The following is a 20,822-nucleotide window of genomic DNA, read 5'->3' on the forward strand; positions in this document are numbered from 1 at the left end:
CGGTGGGGCTGTGACTGGGGAGCAGACCTGACCTGGGATGGATCGGGAATGGGGACCCCCGTGTGTCCCCAAGTGTCACCCCGCTCTGGGGGCTTTGGGAGGCAGCGGAACCCCGACACGGCACACAGCGAACCCCAAAAAAGGCACTGAGACCCCCCTGAGCCCCCCAGAACCTCCAAACCCCATAGAAAAACAGCCCCGAAAAATAGCGCCGCGAAAATGAGCCAATGGGAGAAGGCGCTGAGCGATCATGATCCAATCCGAGCTCGCGGCGCTGATGACTCTCCAGTTCCCAGGCAGACCCGCAGCGCCCAGCGCTCCCCACCCCAACCCCACCTGCGCCCCCCCCCCGCCCCCAGCGCTTCCCGCCAGCCCAATTTGGGGAGGGGGCGCGTGGGGGGCGCCCAGGCCTGGCCCGGAGCCCAGCGCTGCCCCAGCCCGACCTGCCCCGGCTCCATCCGGCTCCTCCCGCGGGATGCGACGGCGTGGGGAAAAGGGGCGAAAGGGTGGGCGCTGGGCTTGGGGGGAGGAGGAGAAGGGATGGAGGAGGAGGAGGAAGAGGGATGAGGAAGGAGCGGGAGAAAGGCCGGATAACCGAGGAGGAGGGGGGACGCGGAACGAGGAGGGAGGAGGAGAGAGGAAGAGGAGGAGCAGGAAGAGGTTGGAGAGAGGAAGAGGAGGAGCAGCAGAAGGAGCGCGGAGTTCTTTGTCCGGCCCGGCCCCGGGAGCATCGGCGCCCCGCATGCCGCAGGTGAGGGGGAGGAGGAAGTCGCCCCAAATTTCTCGGGGGTCCCCGAGCGGCGTTTTTTCTGGGCGGGTGTTTGGAGCTCGCAGCTTCCGGGATTGAGCCCCAAATCTCGTGAAGGGTCGCTGGGAGGGTTTGATTTTGCGGGGAGAATGTTTGGATGTGGCAGAACGCCAAAGCTGAGGCGCAAATGGCCCTTTGAGGGATATTTTGGGGACTCCCTGTGGCCATGGCCCTGTGGCGGGGTGGGAGTGGCACATCGGGCATGGGGTCCCCCGGGAGAGCGGTGGAGGGGAAGGGCGGGAGCCCCGGAGTGGGGTGAGTGGAGAGGGGCGATGGCGGAGCTGGGGGAGCCCCGGCAGGCTGGAGAGGGGGGAGCGTGGATAAGGGGAAAGCCTGGGATCCCTGGAAGCGCGGAGCAGAGAATGAGGGGAGAAGGGACCCCTGGGACCCCCAAGCCCCCGGATCATCCCTAAGCGGGACCCTGGAAAATAGGGAAGCCCGGGAGCCACGGGAGCCCCATGAGTGCAGGGAAGGGAGACCTCCAGAATCCCAAAGTGAAAAGACCAGAATCGTGGTGGTTTGGGGTTTTTATGGACACAAAACCCTCGGAGACTTGCAGAGCTGGAGCTGGGCAGGAGGAACCCCCAGGCCAAGGCGCTCAGCCCGTGTTTTTCCCCCAAAGTAGGATTTGTCATTTCCAAGGCGTGGCCGGATGGAGGAGGAGGAAAAAGCCCGGAGATGCTGCACGAGTAGGAGCTGCAAACGCAGCCCAGGGAGCTGCGAGGAGGAAAGAGCCTCACTGTGCCGGGAAGGCAGTTGGAAATGCACCCGGAGCTTGGAGCTGGGGGAGAAGCCTGTGGCCAGGGAGAATCCCCACGAGTGTGGGGAATGTGGGAAAAGTTTCAGGTGGAGATCTCGGCTAATCCATCACCAGAGGATCCACACTGGGGAAAAGCCCTACAATTGTGGGGAATGTGGGAAATGCTTCAGGTGGAGATCTGACCTTCTGCGACACAAAATGATCCACACTGGGGAAAAGCCCTGTGAGTGTGGAAAATGTGGGAAAAGCTTCAGGCGGAGATCTGAGCTGATGCAACACCAGAGGATCCACACAGGGGAAAAGCCCTACAACTGTGGGAAGTGTGGGAAGAGCTTCAGCCGGATGTTTCACCTGATGCTTCACCAGGTGATCCACACTGGGGAAAAGCCCTATGATTGCCAGGAATGTGGGAAGAGCTTTGGGCACAGCTCCTCCCTGATCCAGCACAAGAAGATCCATATTGGGGAAAAGCCCTACGAGTGTGGGAAGTGTGAAAAGAGCTTCAGCCTAAGTGCCAGCCTGATCCAACACCCCAGCATCCACACAGGGGAGAGGTCCTATGAGTGTGGGAAGTGTGGGAAGAAGTTTCAGACCAGTTCCAGTCTCCTCCGCCATGAGCGCATTCACACACAGGAGAGGCCCTTCCGCTGCTCTGACTGCGGGAAGGGCTTCAAGAACAACTCCACCCTCATCAGGCACCAGCGAATCCACACCGGAGAAAAGCCCTATGAGTGTGGGGAGTGTGGGAAGAGCTTCAGCCAGAAGTCCACCCTGGTCAAGCACAAGGTGATTCACACTGGGGAAAGGTCTTATGAGTGTCCAGAGTGTGGGAAGAGGTTTCAGACCAGCTCCAGTCTCCTCCGCCATGAGCGCATTCACACCCAGGAGAGGCCCTTCCGCTGCCCTGACTGCGGGAAGGGCTTCAAGCAAAACTCCACCCTCATCACCCACCGGCGCATCCACACTGGGGAGAGGCCCTATAAGTGTGCCGATTGCGGGGAGAGGTTCAAGTCGAGCTCCAACCTGATGCAGCACCAGAGGATCCACAAAGGGGAAAAGCCCTATGAGTGTGTGGAGTGTGGGAAGAGCTTCATTCAGATGTCCAACCTGATCCAGCACCAGAGGATCCACACAGGAGAGAGACGCTATGAGTGTCCCGAGTGTGTGAAGAGCTTCAGGGACAGCTCTGCTCTGATCCAGCACAAAATGATTCACACTGGGGAGAGGCCCTACAAGTGTCCCAAGTGTGGTAAGAGGTTTCAAACCAGCTCCAACCTCCTCCTCCATGAGCGCATTCACACACAGGAGAGGCCCTTCCGCTGCCCTGACTGCGGGAAGGGCTTCAAGCAAAACTCCACCCTCGTCACCCACCGGCGCATCCACACCGGGGAGAGACCCTACAAGTGTGGGGAGTGTGGGAAGAGCTTCAGCCAGAGCTCCAACCTGATCCAGCACCAGAGGATCCACACAGGGGAGAGGCCCTATGAGTGTGGGAAGTGTGGAAAGAGCTTCTCACATATCTCTAACTTGACTCAGCACCAACGGATGCACCGGTGAGGGAAGTGCTGCACGTGTCCCGAGTGCAGGAAGAGCTTCATTGCTGCTCCAACTCCATCCCCAGTGGGAAGATCTGCATGGGATGATCCCCAGTGACCCCTGTTAGGCAGAATCCTGGTGACCCCCATTCCAGGTGATCCCCATCGAGTTAGGGGAAGGTGTTTTAAATGGTCAAATTTTACTCCTTGTCCTGCTCTGAGTTTGTTAGCAATAAATTCAATTCACGTCGCCAGTTCCCAGCCTGTTTTGTGCACAAAGGTGTTTGATGAGGGATCTCTTAGCCAGGTCCTTCTATCAACTCAGGAAGCCTTGGTTCAATTTTCTCTCCCCATGGCGGCTGTGCAGGGCAGTGAGAGAGCAGCTCTGCTGGGTGCCTGGCATGGGGCCAGCGTCGCCCCACTGCAATGTGCCATGGTCTCGTGTGGCCCTGTGCTCTGGAGCCAGCGCTGCTGTTGCTTTTTCCTTCCTGATGATTTTCTCTTTTGCACCAAAGGCTTGTGAAGTGCCCCCGCTGTCCCTGGCGTCCCCTGGGCACCAGCAGCTGCGTCCCTTGGCCTGCTCCCCCTGGGTCGTTGCAGGGCGGCTGGCGGAGGCTGGGAGCTGCCGTGGGGGCCGTGGGGCTGCCCCGGGGGCTGCGTGCCGAGGCGGGGCTGGGAGGTGCGGAGAACTTTGTCGCTATTTGCAGAGCAATGGCGCCTTGGGCCCGGGCCCGTTGCAGGGCTGTTCCTCATGTGTGGCTTTGGCCTCGGCCAGCCCGGGGGGCACTGAGAGCGCGGGGCTTGGGCTGTGCGCTGTGCAGAGCCCGCGCCTCGCTGCCCTTGGCTGGCTGTGCTGACACTCGAAATTGTCCCAGCGCAATTGCTGCTCGGTGCCAGCGAGCGGGGACAAGGCCGGCGCCGGTGTCGCCCCCAGGCAGGCAGGCAGGCAGGCAGGGCTTTAGTGGGGCAGCAGCGGCGCCATGGTGGTAGCGTGTGTGCGGCCCGGGAGCGGCGGCAGGGGGCGGAGCCCGGGGAGGCGGCGGGCGAGCTCGGAGAGGCTGTCCCAGCGCGGCTGTCCCTGCGCAGCGTCCCGGGAACAGGGCAGCTACCTCCGTGCTACGGAGGGGAACCGGGACGAGCCAGCGCTGCTCCGGCACCGCCTCCTGCCGAGGCAGCAGCGGCAAGGAGACCGCGGGCAGCCGCTCCCTCAGCGGCCTCAGGCCAGCGGCAACACGGCGCCACAGCCAGGGAGGGAGGGAGGGAGGGAGGGACACGGGAGAACGAAGCCGCCACAGCCCCCCCTGCCGCCCCCTCCATCCCCTCCATCCGCCCGCAGCGAGCCCCGAGCCCCGGCACAAGGCAGCGCGGCTCCCACCTGCGCTGGGACAGCCACTCCGAGCTCCGCCGCCGCCTCAGCGCTGCTTGCCAGTGACCACCTGTATGATCCCGGTCACTCCCGGTCACTGCCACCATGATTCCAGTATGGTGCCGCTCACTCCCAGTAAGATCCCAGCTACTCCAACATGATCACAGTTGCTCCCAGTCATGCCCTCTATGGTTGTTTTCACTCTCACTCACTCCCATTAGGATTCCAGTGTGCCCCCAGTCATTCTGTGATGCTCTTTGCCCCCATCGTGGTTCCAGTTGGTCCCAGTATGAGTCCAGTCACCTCCAATATGATCCCAGTAACTTCCAGACATTCTAAATATGAATGCAGTTTGATCCCTTTCACCCCCTGTAGTTTTCCAGGTATGACCCTTTCAGTCCCGGTGTGATCCCACTATGACCCCAGCATGGGCCAGCTGCTCCCAGTATGATCCCATTCACCCCTGCATTTTTCCGGTTTCTCCTATTCACTCTTACTGTGGTTCTGGTCACTTCCAGTATGATTCCAGTCGGTCACAGTATGATCCAAACCACTCCCATTCTCTCCCAGTATATCTCAGTTGTCCCCAGCATGTTCCCAGTCACTCTTGATTGCTCCCAGTGGCTCCTAGTAGTCCTCAGTATACTCCCAGTTTATCCCAGTATGATTCCTGTTGCCCCAAAGCCACTGTGGACCTGGCAGAGCCGTAGCAGGCAAGAGCTGTGTGTCACCCGGTGAAGCTGCTCCGCATCCAGAGACTTCTCCCCCTCCTAAGCTGAAAAGGATTTCGGCAAAAACCCCATGGCTGCTGTAAACCCTGTCTTGATCCTAGCAACCCCAGCAGAAGACTAACAAACTGCAAAGACAATTGCAGTCTGAAAATTCAGCCTGCACTTATCTCCAGCATCAAAATCAGCCAGCTGCATCATAATTTTAAATTTGATTGTTCCCTCCGTTGTTTAATAAGTGCTCTAGCATTTGTTTACTTAAAACAGTTACCCCTTTTTAACAGCTTTATCTTAGTTCCCTACATCCACAGCAGAACTAATTTTGTTATTGCGTTACATTATGTTGTTACATTTTTATGTTGTAGTAAAAATTTGCTATGAGGGCTGTTGGGAAAAGCCCTTTCCTCTTTAATTTAGTAAAAAAAGGGGAAATGTGATAATAGATGCAGGTTCCCCACCCATTCCTTCTTAATATGTTTACCTTTTGCCATTGTTCTGTCTTCCCCACCCCACATAGTCCTGACCACGCCCTCTGGTTTTCCCTATTGGTTCCTGTACCCTAACTCTGCCCATGTACCGCCCCTGTGCCCAGAGGTCACTGGGCCTGTGTGCTGTCCCTGCTCCTCTCTGTTTCCCTAGAATACCCCTCACTCTCTGCCGTCTTGTTGTCTATGCACCACGTGTGTCTATGAACATGGTCTGTGCACCAGGGGAGGCCTTTGGCCTCTGGTGCAGCCATGTGAATAAAACCTTCCGCGGACACAATGCGTAAACCCTCCTTGCCTCCTTTATCATGGCCAGTTGTGGAAGCAGGTGAAACCAGAGCAAGCCTTATGGCTCCCCAGCCAGTGAGAGTGCAGTGACCAGCCCTTGGAGGAAGAGTTTGGTGCACTGAGGAGCAGAACTGGGCTGGGTAGAGATGCTTTTGAGTAAGGTCTGCTATAACTCCCTTAAACCGCAACACCCCAATTCCAGTCCCGCTGGGTCTCAGTCCCAGTCCTGGTGTATCCTGGTGTCCCAGTCCATCCCAGTCCCTTCCTGGCAGCTGCTGCCATTTCCCAGATCCTGCCCCCCCCCGACCCCCAAAGCTGCCCTCCTACACCCTAAGAGGCTGACAGGGGTTGGGGGCTTCGTGCTGGGCTTTGCCTGTGCTGGGGCTCGGCCTCCACCTGTGGGAGAAGGTGAGGGGGGTTCCCGGGGGTCGTGTCCTCCCTGGAGCGTATGTGCTCCCCCCGGGCACCCCCCATCCCGGGGTCACCCCCTTTTCTCTCCCACAGAGCTCCTGACCCAGCTCCTGCTCCCCCCTGGAAAGGGTTCTGGGGATCTCCCTTTTCCTTACCCTGGGACCCCCTGGAATCCCCATTCCTGGGCACTGGGAGCCCCCAACATCTCCTTCCCCAGCTCCGGGACCCCCCTGCACCCCCTTATCCTGCACCAATCCCCCTTATCCTGCACCCCTTTCCCGGCTATCCACCTCTCCAGCCCCTGGATCCCGTTTCCTTCCGGAGTCACAGCTCCGCTCCTGCCTGCCGGGGGTGGATTCCGCAGCCGCAGGAAGAGTTGGATCCGCGGATCGCGGTGCTTCCCCCGCTTTGGGCCGAACCCAGCGGGCTCCAGGCAGAGCTGGAGCGCAGAGCCCCGCGAGTTCAGCACAGCCCGGCCCGGTGTCCCGCAGTGCCGCGGAGGGTCCCAGATGGATCCCCGAGGGATCCGGGCGGGTCCAAGGACGGGATCCAGGTGAATTCCCTGTAATTACCCCATTTCCCCTCCCCCGCGCGCTCCCTCGGGCACTTTCGCTCTCGCGTGTTCCGAACTGCGCCGCAGCGATCGATCTGTGCCGGCAGCGATGGCTCCGGCGCTGGGGCTGGGGGTGCTCTTGGGGCTCCTGGGGCTCCTGGGGGCCCCGGGGGAAGCGACGAGAGGTGAGTGGGACCCCCGGGACCCACCTGAACCGCAATTCCTGAGCACCGGGACACCCTGAACTTCCATTTTTGGTGCTGTGACCCTCCTGCTTTTCCTTTCCCTGCACCGGGACTTCCCTGAACCCCCTCGTCTTGCACCGGGATCCCCCTGAACCGCTATTTCCGGTCATCGGAATCCACTGAACCCCTATTTCTGGGAAGCGGGACCCCCTTGAACCCCAAATCCCGGGAATAAAACTCCCCTGAATCCTCATTCCCTGGCATGGGAACCCGCCTGAACCTCAATTCCTGGGCACTGGGACTCCCCTGAATCTCCATTTCAGGGTAACTGGCACCACCCTGCACCCCCTTCCGCAGCTCCGGGACCCCCTCAACCCCCATATCCAGGACCGGAACCCCTCGAACCCGCAATTCCCGTGCACCGGCACCCCCCCCTGCACCCCCTCACCCAGCTCCAGTACCCCTCTGAACCCCCTTATCCTGCACCAATACACCCCCGCACCCCCTTTCCCAGCCATCCCGCCTCTCCCAGACCCCAAACCCCTCTTTTCCTTGACCCCGGGGCTCTCCCGACTTCCATTCCTGCCTTTCCCAGCCCTTAGCCCCCACTTCCCTCAACACCGGGGACCCTTGGACCCACCTTTCCTAGGCACAGGGACCCCCTGCACCCCCATCCCTCCTCTCCCAGTGCCCTCACCCCCCTTTCCTTGACCCTGGGACCCCCTGAACCTCCATTCCTGGGCATAGGGACCTCCCTGCACCCCATTATCCGGGACTGGAATCCCCTCCTGGACCCCTTCACGTGTTATGGGATCCCCTGTGCCCCTTATTCGGCCCTGGGAGCCCCTGCAACCCCATTCCCAGCCATCCCGCCTTTCCCAGACCCCAGCCGTGCAGTTTTCCTTGACTTTTAGATACCCCAGGCCTCCAGAATTTCTGAGTCCCCTCAGTTCTTCATCCCCGGCACTTCCTGAAAGGGCGTCTGGGGCGGTCTTTGGTCCCAGGGGGTCCCAAGTGGTTGTCACAGGGTCCCAGGGGTGTCGCAGCAGGGATCCGGTGAGATCCAGGTGAATTCCCTGGAATTCCCCTTCCCCTCCCCCCACACTCCCTCGGTCACTTTCACCTCTCCCAAGCGGCAGCGGCGAGATCTGCCTGGCGACTGCCCCAGCACCGGGAGCCTCCTGAGCCTCCATTTCTGGGCACCGGGAGCCCCCTGAGCCTCCATTTCTGGGCACCGGGACCCACCTGAACCCCCTTGTCCAGCACTGGGCCATCCTTGCAACCCTTTTTCCGGCATTCCCAACTCTCCCAGCCCTCGGATTCCCCCTTTTCCTTGACCCTGATATAAACAAATTCACAAGCCGACGTTTTTAGAAATATAATATTGAACATTTCTTAGGAGATCAAAGGCAAATGGTGGCGGGCGCTTGGAAAGTCTTTTTCTTTGCCAGGAGCGTTGTTCTATTCATCTTACTGCATACTTAAGTACTTCCTTTACCTGTTATATATTAAGTCCCGAAAAAATAATTTCCTTCAACTGTAGGATTTAATTCTGTTTATGAATATTTGGTTATGAAGATGGAATATAAACATGAGATCTCTAAAGGTGGGTTTTAGAGCATGGGGGTTTATTGTGAAAGAGCATAGGTGTGAGAAGCCTGCTAGGCTGCAAGACGCAGCTCAAAGCAGGTCAAAAAACCAAGAGAGAGAGAGAGAGAGAGAGGCAAAAAGAGACCAATTTGCCATTTACAATACAATAAATCATCTTCTGTGTTGAATATTCTAATTCTCATTAACCAATCTAGAACAAGCTACAAATGCTACAACATTTACATACAGCCTCCAACATTCAACCACCCCTCTTTTTTCGATCTTTGCCCCCTTTTGCCAGCGCAGCGCTGTCTTGGGTCCTCTGGTTTCTTTTAGAGCTGAAGGCAGAAATCCCCTCTCAAGGTTTCTTCAGCTCCAATTCAACGTGTGGCTGACAGCTTCTCAGGGAGGTGTGAATGGAGATAACAGACTGCCTGGGATGCATGAAGTTTAATTCTTTTTATTTTTAAGGGTGTCTTGATCTCTGGCCTTGTGGCTTATCAGCTTAAAAGACATTTATTACCATGTATTTCTTACTACGTTTTCTAACATTTTACAACTATTTTGAAGTTATAATTCACTCTTTGTTTCTACTTAACTATATTTTATCTTAGTACTACTTTACACAGTACATTATCACTTGTAAATGTTAAATTCATATATGCAATAGCCAACATTTACTACTTACTCATCACAGAGGGGAGATGGGACAGCAGGAAAGAGGTTCCCAGTGATGATCTCTCAGTTAACACCAGGAACCCCAAATCCCCTCCCTGTCCTCCCAGCCCCTCCCAGCACTGTGGGCTCTGGCCGTACCCCAGTGCCGCCTCAGGGGCTGCTCCAGGCTGACGTGCTCCACCTGGCAGCTGGAGGTGACCCCGCGCCGGGGGGACATTTCCAGCAGCACCAGCAGCCGGTAGGTCCAGTCCCCGTTGGGGAGCAGGTCGGTGGTCATCACTTGCTCCGAGAGCTCCTGCTGGCCCTGGAACCACCTCAGCTGCACCTGCGCAGGGTAGAAATCCATCACGGAGCACAGCAGGTGGCTGGGTCGGGCTGGGAGCTCGAGGGCACCAGCGAGATGGACACGCTGGGATGGGCAGAGGACTTGGGGATTCCCCCGGTGTGGATCCACCCCCTGCCCAAGCCGCAGGAAATTGCTCCAGGGATCAAGTGCTGGGGGACAGGGAACCACCCTTCTTGTGTCCCAACCCCACCTTTCTCTCCCCTCTCCTCCCCTTTCCCATCGTTCCTCCAATGCACAGACCCCTCCAAACTCAATTTGGGTGTCCCATCCCCCTCCTGCTCTCTTCAGGGACTGAGCTCCCCCTTTTGCCCCACTGTTCTGCTCCTTTCTCATTGTTCCCCAATCCCAAACCCTCCTGGCCCATGCTTGGTTTTGGGAATTCCCAGCCCCTCCTGCTCAGTCTTGGCGTCCCAACACCCCTTTCACTCAATTTAGGCAGCTCCTGGCAGCTTTGTTCTGGGAGGAATCCCTGAGTTTCAGGATTTTTGGGATGCAGTTTTGGAGGGGGACAGCTCTGTCTGCCTTTCCCCTCCCTGCTGTGGCCTCTCAGCTGCCCCTGACACCCTGGGGTGCTGGGATTTCCTTCCTGGGGACAAGGACGTTCATTCCCTTCCAGGAGCCCAGTGCCTGCCTGGGGGTCCATCCAGCTCAGGGGGTCCTTGATCAGCTGCCCCAGAGCCTCTGCCAGGTCTCCCAGCACAGCCAGAGCCACTCAGCCTGGGGTCCCCAAAGCCCTCTGTGACCCCCAAGTCCCTGCCAGGAACCCTCAACTCCCTCAAATCCAGCATTCCACTCATCCCCTGGAGTTTCCCCCCATGGCACTGGCCATGGCCATGTCCCCACATGTCACTGGCCTCACCCATGGTTGTCTCCCCACCCTGTTCCCATCCATGGCATTGTCCCACAATGTCCCCACCCAGGGCTGTGACCCCTCATGTCCCCACACATGTCTCAGTTCAATGTCTTTTTTAAATACAAATTCAGGTGTTTTGAAAGATGAAAAGAATTGAAAAGAAAACCAAGGCCAAAACAAAATTATTTACGTGCCTTTGCAGGCTGAGGATCCACGATTGGGTGGAAAGGAAGAACCTTTTTTGGAGGTTTCCACCCCACTATCTCCAAAATCTTGGTCTTTGCCCCAATCCAGCACCATTTGGCTGTGGAAGATGGCCATGGGCCCCAGAAAATCAGAATTATGGAATCATTGAGGCTGGAAAAGATCTCCAAGGCCATCCAGTGTTGCTTGACACAAACAGAAGAAAGTATTGAACCCAAAGGGTGAGGTCTTTTGGAGTGGAAAGTCAACAAATCTGCTCTCCCCATGGAATTCCGGATGTGGCTTTGAATCCTGATAGACATTCCTGGCCCTGCCTTCATCCACATGCCCACAGGGAGCCAGGAGGGTGTGGAGCCCCCCAGCCTGGTGTCTTCCCCACATGGATCACCAGGGCTATGCCCAACAGGGCTCACAGGGGATCATCCAAAAAAGATCCTCCCACAGGGGATGGAGTTGGAGCAGTGCATGAAGCTCTTCCTGCACTTAGGATACTCACAGGGCTTCCCTCACTAGTGCCTCTGTTGGTGCCGAGTCAAGTGAGAGCTTGTGAAGAAGCTCTTCCCACACTCCGGACACTCGTAGGGCTTCTCCCTGGTGTGGATGCGCTGATGCCCCCTCAGGCTGGAGCTGTGGTTGAAGCTCTTCCCACATTCAACACACTCGTAGGGCCGTTCCCCTGTGTGGACTACCAGGTGCCGGATCAGATCAGAGCTGTCTCTGAAACTCTTCCCACATTCCCCACACTTGTAGCGCTTTTCCCCTGTGTGGACTGTGCGGTGCTTGATCAGGGCAGAGCTCCAGCTGAAAGACTTCCCACATTCCCCACACTTGTAGGGTCGTTCCCCAGTATGGATCACCAGGTGCCGCATCAGTTCAGATCTCCGGTTGAAACTCTTCCCACACTGCCCACACTCATAGGCCTTTTCCCCAGTGTGGATTCTCTGGTGCCGCATCAGCTCAGATTTACACCTGAAGCCCTCCCCACATTCCCCACACTTCTCTCCGGCCTCAGGCTTCTCCCCGAGCTCCGAGCTCTGGCTGCATCTCTGGTCGCCTTCCCGGCACAGTGAGGCTCTTTCCTCCTCGCAGCTCCCTGGGCTGCGTTTGCAGCTCCTCCTCGGGCAGCATCTCCGGGCCTTTTCCTCCTCCTCCATCCGGCCACGCTTTGGCAATGACAAATCCTGCTTTGGGGGAAAAACAAGGGCTGAGCACCTTGGCCTGGGGGTTCTTCCTGCCCAGCTCCATCTCTGGAAACCACTGGGCATCTTGTGTCCATAAAAACCCTAAACCACCACAACGCACCATAAAATTCTCCCAGGAGTTCCTCCCCCTCTCTGGTCTCTCCACTTTGGGCTTCTGGGGGTCTCCCTTCCCTAGGCTGATCGGGGGCTGTGGCTTGCACAGTTTTTTCCCACAAGAATTCTTCTTGTGTTTTATAAATAAAGATAAAGTTTGGATGTTTTTGGAACAGTGTCCCAGAACTTGGACAGTGCAGGCCTGGCCAATCAGGCCTGGGGGAAGGCTTCTGACCAACCAATCTGGGTGACTTTTAAGTACTCTATATATGTGATGAAATCAAAACAATAAAGGTTATTCCTTCTTGCCACTGAGAACTGGTGCTTTCATTACTCTGCTAGCTGCTCAACAGCGACAGGGGTCCCCTGCCTTCTGGGGTGTCCCATATTCCAGGGTCCCGCTTAGGCATTATCTAGGGCGTTTGGGGGCTCCAGAGCTCTCTTCTCCCCTCATTCTCTCGTCTGGGGCTCCAGGGATCCCAGGCTTCCCCCTTATCCACGCTCCCCCCTCTCCAGCCTGCTGGGGCTCCCCCAGCTCCACGATCGCACCTCTCCGCTCACCCCACTCCGGGGCTCCCGCCCTTCCCCTCCACCGCTCTCCCGGGGGGACCCCATGCCCCATGTCCCACTCCCACCCTGCCACCGGGCCATGGCCACCTGCAGCCCCCAAAATATCCCCCAAAGAGTCATTGGCGCCTCATCTTTGGCCTTCCACCATATCCAAGCATTCCCCCCGCACAATCAAACCCTCCCAGCGACCCTTCACGAGATTTGGGGCTCAATCCCGGAAGCTGCGAGCTCCAAACACCCGCCCAGAAAAAACGCCACTCGATCCCCCGAGAGATTCGGGGCGACTTCCTCTTCCCCCTCACCTGCGGGATGCGAGGCACCGATGCTCCCGGGGCCGCGCCGGACAAAGAGCTCCGCGCTTCTTCTGCTGCTCCTCCTCTTCCTCTCTCCAACCTCTTCCTGTTCCTCTCTCCAACCTCGTCCTGCTCTTCCTCTTCCTCTCTCCGTCCTCTTCGTCCCACTTCTCCTCCTTCCTAATGCCACCTCTTTCTCCTCCGATCTCCAGCCCTTCTCCTGCTCCATCCCTTCTCCTCCTCCCCCCAAGCCCAGCGCCCACCGTTTCCCCCCCTTTTCCCCACGCCGTCGCATGCCGCAGGAGGAGCCGGATGGAGCCGGGGCAGGTCGGGCTGGGGCAGCGCTGGGCTCCGGGCCAGGCCTGGGCGCCCCCAACGCGTCTCCTCCCCAAATTGGCCTGGCGGGAAGCGCTGGGGGCGAGGGGGGGGCGCAGGTGGGGTTGGGGTGGGGAGCGCTGGGCGCTGCGGGTCTGCCTGGGAACTGGAGAGTCATCAGCGCTACGCGTTCTGATTGGTTGAGTATTGTTCAGCGCCTTCTCCGATTGGCTCGTTTTAGCGGGACTTTTTTCCGGGGACTATTTTTCTGTGGAGTTTGGAGGTTCTCGGAGGCTGTGGGGCGGCTTACGGGGATCCCGGCGCGTTTTTGGGGTTCAGCTGCCTCTAAGGCTTCCCACATCGGGGTGTCACGGGTAGAACACACGGGGGTCCTCATTCCTGATCCATCCCGGGGCTGGGTCTACCCCCCCCATCACGGTCCCACCGAGGGGTGCCCCCCAAGTCCCTCCCCACTGCCCCCCAAAATACGGGACTGGCGCGAAATGGGAAGGTTTGTTAGGAGCACTGGGAGCAGCCGAGCAGCCACAGAGTGACAGCAGGGCTGGGGGGACAAACGACCCCCCCAAAATCATCGTGGGGACAGAGCGGGGGGACCCAGCCTGGCCCGAGGCCTCGGGGAGGGGCTGCGGCCGGCGGCGGCTCAGGAGCTCTGTGGGCAGAGAAAAGGGGGTGACACCGGGCTGGGGGGCCCCGGGGGGAGCACAGCCGCTCCGGGGCAGGGGTACACGACCCCCGGGACCCCCCCTCACCTTCTTGCGCAGGTAGAAGCCGATCCCCAGCGCCAGGAAGACGAAGCCCAACACGAAGCCCCCGATCCCTGTCAGCATCTTGCTGCAGGCAGCGTCCGGCGGCATCTCTGGGGGGTCCACAGGGCTCAGGACCCCCAAAAACCTCTCACCGACACCCCAAGCCCCTAAAAGCACCCTCCCAGTCACTCTCAGCCCACCCAGAACTCCCTGAAACCTCCTCCCAGTCCATTCCCAGCCTCCCCAGGACCCACCAAAGCCCCTCCCTCCCTCTCAGCACCCCACAACCCCTCCCAGTTGCCCCACACCACCCCAGGAGCCCAAAACCCTCTCCCAGTCCCTTCCCAGCCCCACCAGGACTTACCAAGGTCCCTCCCAGTCTCTTCCCAGCACAACCAACCTCATTCCAACCTTTGTTTTCCCGTACCTCATCTCCTTCCAGCCCCTCCAGTCTCACTCCAACTCCCTCCCAGTGTCGCTGTTGAGCAGCTAGCAGAGTAATGAATGCATCGGTTCTCAGTGGCAAGAAGGAATGACCTTTATTGTTTTGATTTCATCACATTTATAGAGTTCTCAAAAGTCACCCAGATTGGTCAGTCAGAAGCCTTCCCCCAGGCCTGATTGGCCAGGCCTGCACTGCCCAAGTTCTGGGACACTGTTCCAAAACATCCAAACTTTATCTTTATTTACAAAACACAAGAGAACCTCTCATGGGAAAAACTGTACTAGCCACATCCCAGTTCCCCCCAGCACCCCCAAACTCCTCCCAGTGCCCACCAGCACCCCCAGAACCTCATCCCACCCTCCCCAACATCCTTCCAACCCCTTCCCAGCCCTCCCACACCCCCAAGCCCCTCTTCCAGTATAAACCAGCCTCTCTCCACCTCCCTCCCAGTTCCCCCCAGCACAGCCCAATCCCCCTGCCAGCCCCCCCAGTGTCTCCCCCGCTCCCCCCGGCGCTGTGGGCTCTGGCCGTACCCCAGTGCCGCCTCAGGGGCTGCTCCAGGCTGACGTGCTCCACCTGGCAGCTGTAGGTGACCCCGCGCCGGGGGAGCGTTTCCAGCAGCACCAGCAGCTGGTAGGTCCAGTCCCCGTTGGGGAGCAGGTCGGTGGCCACCACTTGCCCCAAGAGATCCTGCTGGCCCTGGAACCACCTCAGCTGCACCTGCGCAGGGTAGAAATCCATCACGGAGCACAGCAGGCGGCCGGGCTCGGGCTGGGAGCTCGAGGGCACGAGTGAGATGGACACGCTGGGGGGCACTGGGAGAGAGAGGGGAGACACTGGGATCAGCTGTGGGGGCCTGGGAGAGACCTGGGAGGGCTGGTGTGGCATTGGGGGGGACTGGGAATGGAGTGGGAAGGACTGGGAGGGCACTGAGAGAGAGGGTGGAGGCCTGGAAGTGCAGTGGGAATGGACTGGGAATAGTGTGAGGTTGGACTGAGAGGGACGGGGAGGGACTGGGAATGAAGTGCGCAGCAAAGGGAAGCAGCGTCCAGCTCGAGGCACTCGGCACTACCTATGGGGCTGCCTGGCAGCTGATGAGTCTTAAGAGAGATGTGCTTTGATTGGGTGAAAGGTGCCACCTCCATGAGTGGCTGAGATGGACGCGTGGGGCGGGGGCACTGGGAGGGATTGGGATGGACTGGAGTGGACTGAGATGGACTCAAAAAGCCACAGGAGTCACTGGGAGAGACAAGAGGTGCCAGGGATGTGTACAAGGAGGGTTGAAGGCTCTGGGGTGATTCCCAGGGAGGTTTTGAGGGGCTCCAGGGTCATTCCCAGGGCAGGGCCCGAGGGGACACCTCTGCCCCACGCTCACCTCTGCACTCCACGACGAATGTGTTGGACGCCTCGTAGCTGCACCGGCAGAACCAGTCCACTGCAGTTCGCACGAAGTCCAGTCTTTCTGGTTTTTTGTTCCAGTACCTGGCACCCTTCTCCCCATTCGGGGTGTACCCTACGTATTTCCCCACATTGCTGTCAAACTACATATACTGCTTGCGGTTGTAGATGAGCCTCTCCACGAACCTCATCTTCTCTGTGCCATTAATAAAGTAATGCTCATGCTTTACTTTATTAATGGCACAGAGAAGATGAGGTTCATCTCCTGAACACCCCTGAGTGTGCAGGGAACAGGTCAGGGGGCTCCTCCCCAGCACCCCCACCAATCCCAGAGCTCCGGGGGTCACCCCGGATCTTCACTCCGCATCCCCTGCGCCCCATGGCCGCCATGGGACCCTCCTGCCCGTGCTCCCACTTCCTCGTTTTTTACTCTTTCTCCTATTTCCCCTTTCACAGCCTCACTCCCCGCCATTTCCAACCACTTCCCAGTTCGTTTTTAGGGTCCCATTCACTCTTTTTGCCTTTTTTCCACCCTTTTTCCCACAATCCCCCATCCCCACCCCCTTCCTGCTCAGTTTTGGGGTCCCTTTTCCCCACCCTTTCCCACCTCTTCCTCATCTTCCCCCAATCCTCAGCCCCTCCCGCTCTTCCCTAGGGGGTCCCCTCCTCCTTCCCCTCCATTTTGGGGTCACAAACCTCTTTCTTTCCCCTTTCCCATTGTATTTCCCACTGCCCCTCCCCGCTCACCCAACAGCTCTGCACCCACAGCCGGGGTGGCTCCCAGCACCACCAGTGCCATCAGTAGGGCCCCAGTTGCTGCCACTCACCCTATGGCCAGCGCCGGGCAGCTGCCGCCAGCCCCGCAGCAGCCGCTGCACTGGGACCACCAGCGACCCATCCCAGTGTCGTGACATCCTGAGGCGCCATGGATGGAGCACGGAGCTGCCCCTGCCTGCTGCTGCTGGCGCTGACCCTGTCTGGCCTTTGGGGGCTCCAAGGTGGGCTTTGGGGGGTCCTGGAGCCATGGGGTTGGGATTTGGGGGGTCCTGGATCCATGGGAAAAGGGGCATCAGGGAGATTCAGAAGGTCAAACCCCCTTTTCGGAGATTTTTTTGGGAAGGGCATTGGCCCAACTTCCCCTTTATTCAGGGCTTTTCCCCTTTTTGTGATTTTAGGCGTTGGGAGTGGCCAAATTCCTCTTTTCCCATGATTTTGGGGATCTGGGATTTCCCAAACACCCCTGTTCCCGGATTTTTTTGGGACTGGGAGTTCCCAAAGCCCCTGTTCCCAGGATTTAGGGAACTGGGTGTTCCCATATCCGCTTTTTCCAAGATGTTGGGGTGCTGGGATTTCTCAAACCCCCTGTTCCTGGGATTTTGGGGCTCTGGGATTTCCCAAAGCCCACTGTACTGAGGATTTGAGGAACTGGGAGTTCCCACTTCCTCTTGGGACAAGAGGCAGTGCCCAAAGCCTCCTGTTCCCTGGATTTTGGGTGGAAGTCCCAATTTACCCAGGATTTTTATGCTCTGACCCCCCACAGTTCCCCATTCCCAGTGCCCCACACCATCATCCAGACAGAATATGACCAAAAATCCAGTTCCAGGGCAATCCAACCCAATTCCACATGTGTCTGACTCAATTCCAGGAGAATCCTGGGGGAATTCCAGCCTTTGCAGCAGCATTCAAACCAACACCATTCAAACCCAATTGCAGGTAGATTAAACCAATTCCAGGTGGATCAAATCAATTCCAGGAAGATTCAACCCAATTCCAGGTGGATCACATCCAACTCCAGGTGAGTCAGACCAAATTCCAGGTAAATCCAAACCAATTCCAGGTAGATTAAACCGAATTCCAGGCAGATGCAACCAAATTCCTGGATGAATCAACCTAATTCCAGGTCAATTAAGCCAAATTCCAGGTAAATCAAATCCAGTTCCAGGTGGACCAAATCCAAATCCAGGTGGACCAAACCCAGTTCAACTCTTTTAAAGGTCACATCCCCCTTTCCCTCCATTCAGGCAGCTCCTGGCAGCTTTTTCCTGGGAGAAATCCATGAATTTGGGGATTTTTGGGGTGCAGTTTTGGAGGGGAACAGCTCTGCCTGGCTTTCCCCTCCCTGTCTGTGTACCTCATGTCCCACCATGGCTGTGTCCCCCGTGTCCCACCACGGCTGGCTGTGTCCATAGTGTTACACCCATGTCACACCTCAGTATCTTCATTTTTACCCCAAATTCAGGTGTTTTGAAGGGCTGAAATGAAAACAAAACCAAGCCCAAAAGAAAAAGATTTACGTATCTGTGCCTACTGAGGATCCAGGTGCTTGGGTGGGAGGGAAGAACCTTTATTGGAGGTTTCCACCCCAATATCTTGGTCTTTGCCCCAGTGCAGAACCATTTAGCTGTGGAAGGTGCCCTTGGGCAAGAGAAAATCAGAATCATGGAATCACTGAGGTTGGAAAAGACCTCCAAGGCCATCCAGTGTTGCTTCATGCCAAGAGATGACAGAACACAAAAGGTGAGATTTTCTGGGGTGGAAAGTCAACAAATTTGCTCTCCCTGGGGAATTTCTGATGTCCCCAGGAATTCCGATGGACATTCATGTCCCTGCCTTCATCCAGGTGCCCACGAGGAGCCAGGAGGGTGTGGAGCCACCAGCCAGGTGTCTTTGCCACACGGATCACCAGCACCACGGATCACCAGGGCTCTGCCCAACGGGGGTCACTGGAGATCATCCAGTGCAGATCTTCCCACAGAGGATGGAGCTGGAGCGGCAATGAAGCTCTTCCTGCACTCAGAACACTCGCAGGGCTTCCTTCACTGGTGCCTCTGTTGGTGCTTGGTCAAGTTAGACATGTCTCAGAAGCTCTTCCCACATTTCCCACACTCGTAGGGTCTCTCCCCAGTGTGGACGCGCTGGTGGTTGACGAGGGTGGAGTTTTGTTGAAGCCCTTCATGCAGTCAGGGCAGCAGAAGGGCCTCTCCTGTGGGTGAATATGCTGATGTACAAGAAGACTGGAAGTGCTCTGGAACCTCTTCCCACACTTGGGACACTCATATGGCCACTATCCAGTGTGCATCTTCTGCTGCTGTATGAGGTAGGAACTCCAGATAAAGCTCTTCCCACAGTCGGAGCACTCGTAGGGCCTCTCCCCTGTATGGATCATATGGTGTCAGATCAGGTTTGGGTTTGAATTGAAGCTCTTGCCACACTCCCCACACTGGTAGGGCTTTTCCCCAGAGTGGATGCGCCAGTGGGTGACGAACTTCAGCTTGAAGCCCTTCCCACAGTCAGGGCAGCGGAAGGGCCGCTCCTGTGTGAATGCGCTCATGGAGGAGGAGATGGGTGCTGTTCTGAAACTCTTCCCACACAGCCCAAACTTGCAGGGCTTTCCCCCTGTGTGGATCTTCTGCTGGTTGATGAGATTAGAATTCATAGTGAAGCACTTCCCACATTTTCCACACTCATAGCACTTTTCCCCTATGTGGATCACCTGGTGCCGCATCAGATTGGGGTTCGAATTGAAGCTCTTCCAACACTCCCCACACTCACAGAGCTTTTCCCGGATCATGTGGTGCGCGATGAGATCCGGCTTTAGTCTGAAGCTCTTCCCACATTCCCCACACTCATAGGGCTTCTCCAAGTGTGGATCCTCTGGTGCTGGATCACCTCAGATCTCCACCTGAAGCTTTTCCCACATTCCCCACACTTGTCAAGCTTCTCTCTGCCCTCAAGCTTCTCCCCCAGCTCCGAGCTCCGGCTGCATCTCCAGCCGTCTTCCCGGCACAGCGAGGCTCTTTCCTCCTCGGCTGCGTTTGCAGCTCCTCCTCGAGCAGCATCTCCAGGTCTTTTCCTCCTCCTCCATCCGGCCACGCCTTGGCAATGACAAATCCTGCTTTGGGGGAAAAGCAAAGGCTGAGCACCTTCGCCTGGGGGTTCCTCTTGCCCAGCTCCAGCTCTGCAAGTCTCCCAGAGTTTTGTGGCTGTAAAAACCACTAAGCACCAAGATTTCCAAAAATGCCACAAACATAAAGACACAGCCCCTTAACTCCCAAAACATCAAGGTGAAGCCAAAAGCCCCTCCAAAATATAAAGTTTCAGTCCCCAAGAAAGCCCAAAGCACTGAAATTTACCCCAATAAACTTCACAAACACCACAATTTAGGCCCAGTGAAAATCGGGGATCCCCCTCCCCAGTCACCCGCTGCATGTGGGAGCTGCAGATACAGGAAGTGCTGGAACCTTGGGCTGCCTCTTCTTCCTACTCCTCTGCCTCCTCCTCGATCCCTACTCTTCCTCACACTCCTCTTCCTCTCACTACTCCTCCTCCTCTTCCTTCTACAAAATCCCACCTCCTTCTCCTCCTACAGCCAGTTAATACAATATTATGAAGAAAAAAACCCAAAGCAGCTTGTGGGGGGCAGAGCCACATGTGAGTCACCCGATGGCTGCCCTGGCAGAGAAGCTTCCGTTCCAGGCAGCCACAAGAGGAAGGAGCTTTAGAAATGCAAATGAACACTGCTGGGGCAAAGGCTGGACAATGGATCAGGGCCTTGTGGCCTGGGGGAGCAATTGGGCCAATTCCCTCTGTCCCTCAGCCCAAGCTCTGCCTGCTTGCACAGATGGAATTTGCACAGCTCAAGGCAGAGCCCAGACTGAGGAGAATTGACTCTGCAGCACAAATTGGTTAAACTGCAAAGCACAAAAGCAAATGGAAAATGTTGGGAAAATTTCACTAATAAATGTGAGGGTGGAATCACACCTTTCCTCACTCCAACATCTGCTAGCATGTGTATGCTCTATAGAGTATAATAAAGCACTGGGAGTTTTTGCTACCACAAGTTCAGGGAAATCAGTTGGGAATCCAAATAGACAAAAGTGCTCAACTGGGGCTGGAGGGCACACCACAAAAACGTGGAAAAGATGTACAGCCACCAGAAGAAACCCTAC

At 57.2% G+C, this 20,822-nt stretch overlaps 4 protein-coding genes across 6 annotated transcripts in view; 2 read left to right on the forward strand and 2 right to left on the reverse strand.

The window, feature by feature from the left end:
- The window catches only part of LOC146421282 (uncharacterized), a 110,253-nt gene that overhangs the window by 63,571 nt on the left and 25,860 nt on the right, over window positions 1-20,822 (reverse strand). Inside the window, exon 2 of one of the 3 annotated variants that reach the window (XM_085047458.1) lies at window positions 10,752-11,971. The exons of 1 other annotated variant lie outside the window; for it this stretch is intronic. In XM_085047458.1, the coding sequence (XP_084903584.1) occupies window positions 11,300-11,971 (672 nt within the window). In that variant the 3' untranslated portion in view covers window positions 10,752-11,299. Of the gene's footprint in view, window positions 1-10,751; window positions 11,975-20,822 lie in introns of those variants that run through there. One more of the 3 variants, XM_085047457.1, reaches the window with a different exon arrangement.
- The window catches only part of LOC146421287 (uncharacterized), a 31,460-nt gene continuing 11,309 nt past the window's right edge, over window positions 672-20,822 (forward strand). The window contains exon 1 of the mRNA XM_085047413.1: window positions 672-751. Within this exon, the coding sequence (XP_084903539.1) occupies window positions 743-751 (9 nt within the window). The 5' untranslated portion in view covers window positions 672-742. The remainder of the gene's footprint in view (window positions 752-20,822) is intronic.
- LOC146421288 (uncharacterized) lies at window positions 728-3,357 on the forward strand. The gene is made up of 2 exons (XM_085047415.1): window positions 728-751; window positions 1,434-3,357. Exons 1-2 carry the CDS (start codon window positions 743-745, stop codon window positions 3,123-3,125), a joined length of 1,701 nt encoding a protein of 566 aa, XP_084903541.1. The 5' UTR covers window positions 728-742; the 3' UTR covers window positions 3,126-3,357.
- LOC146421289 (uncharacterized) lies at window positions 13,632-16,097 on the reverse strand. The gene is made up of 2 exons (XM_085047109.1): window positions 15,009-16,097; window positions 13,632-14,140 (listed from the first exon to the last, which is right to left on the reverse strand). Exons 1-2 carry the CDS (start codon window positions 15,361-15,363, stop codon window positions 13,632-13,634), a joined length of 864 nt encoding a protein of 287 aa, XP_084903235.1. The 5' UTR covers window positions 15,364-16,097.

This window comes from Lichenostomus cassidix, unplaced genomic scaffold, assembly GCF_008360975.1.
Source record: "Lichenostomus cassidix isolate B80296 unplaced genomic scaffold, HeHo_3.0 HiC_scaffold_33, whole genome shotgun sequence".
Lineage (NCBI taxonomy): Eukaryota > Metazoa > Chordata > Aves > Passeriformes > Meliphagidae > Lichenostomus > Lichenostomus cassidix.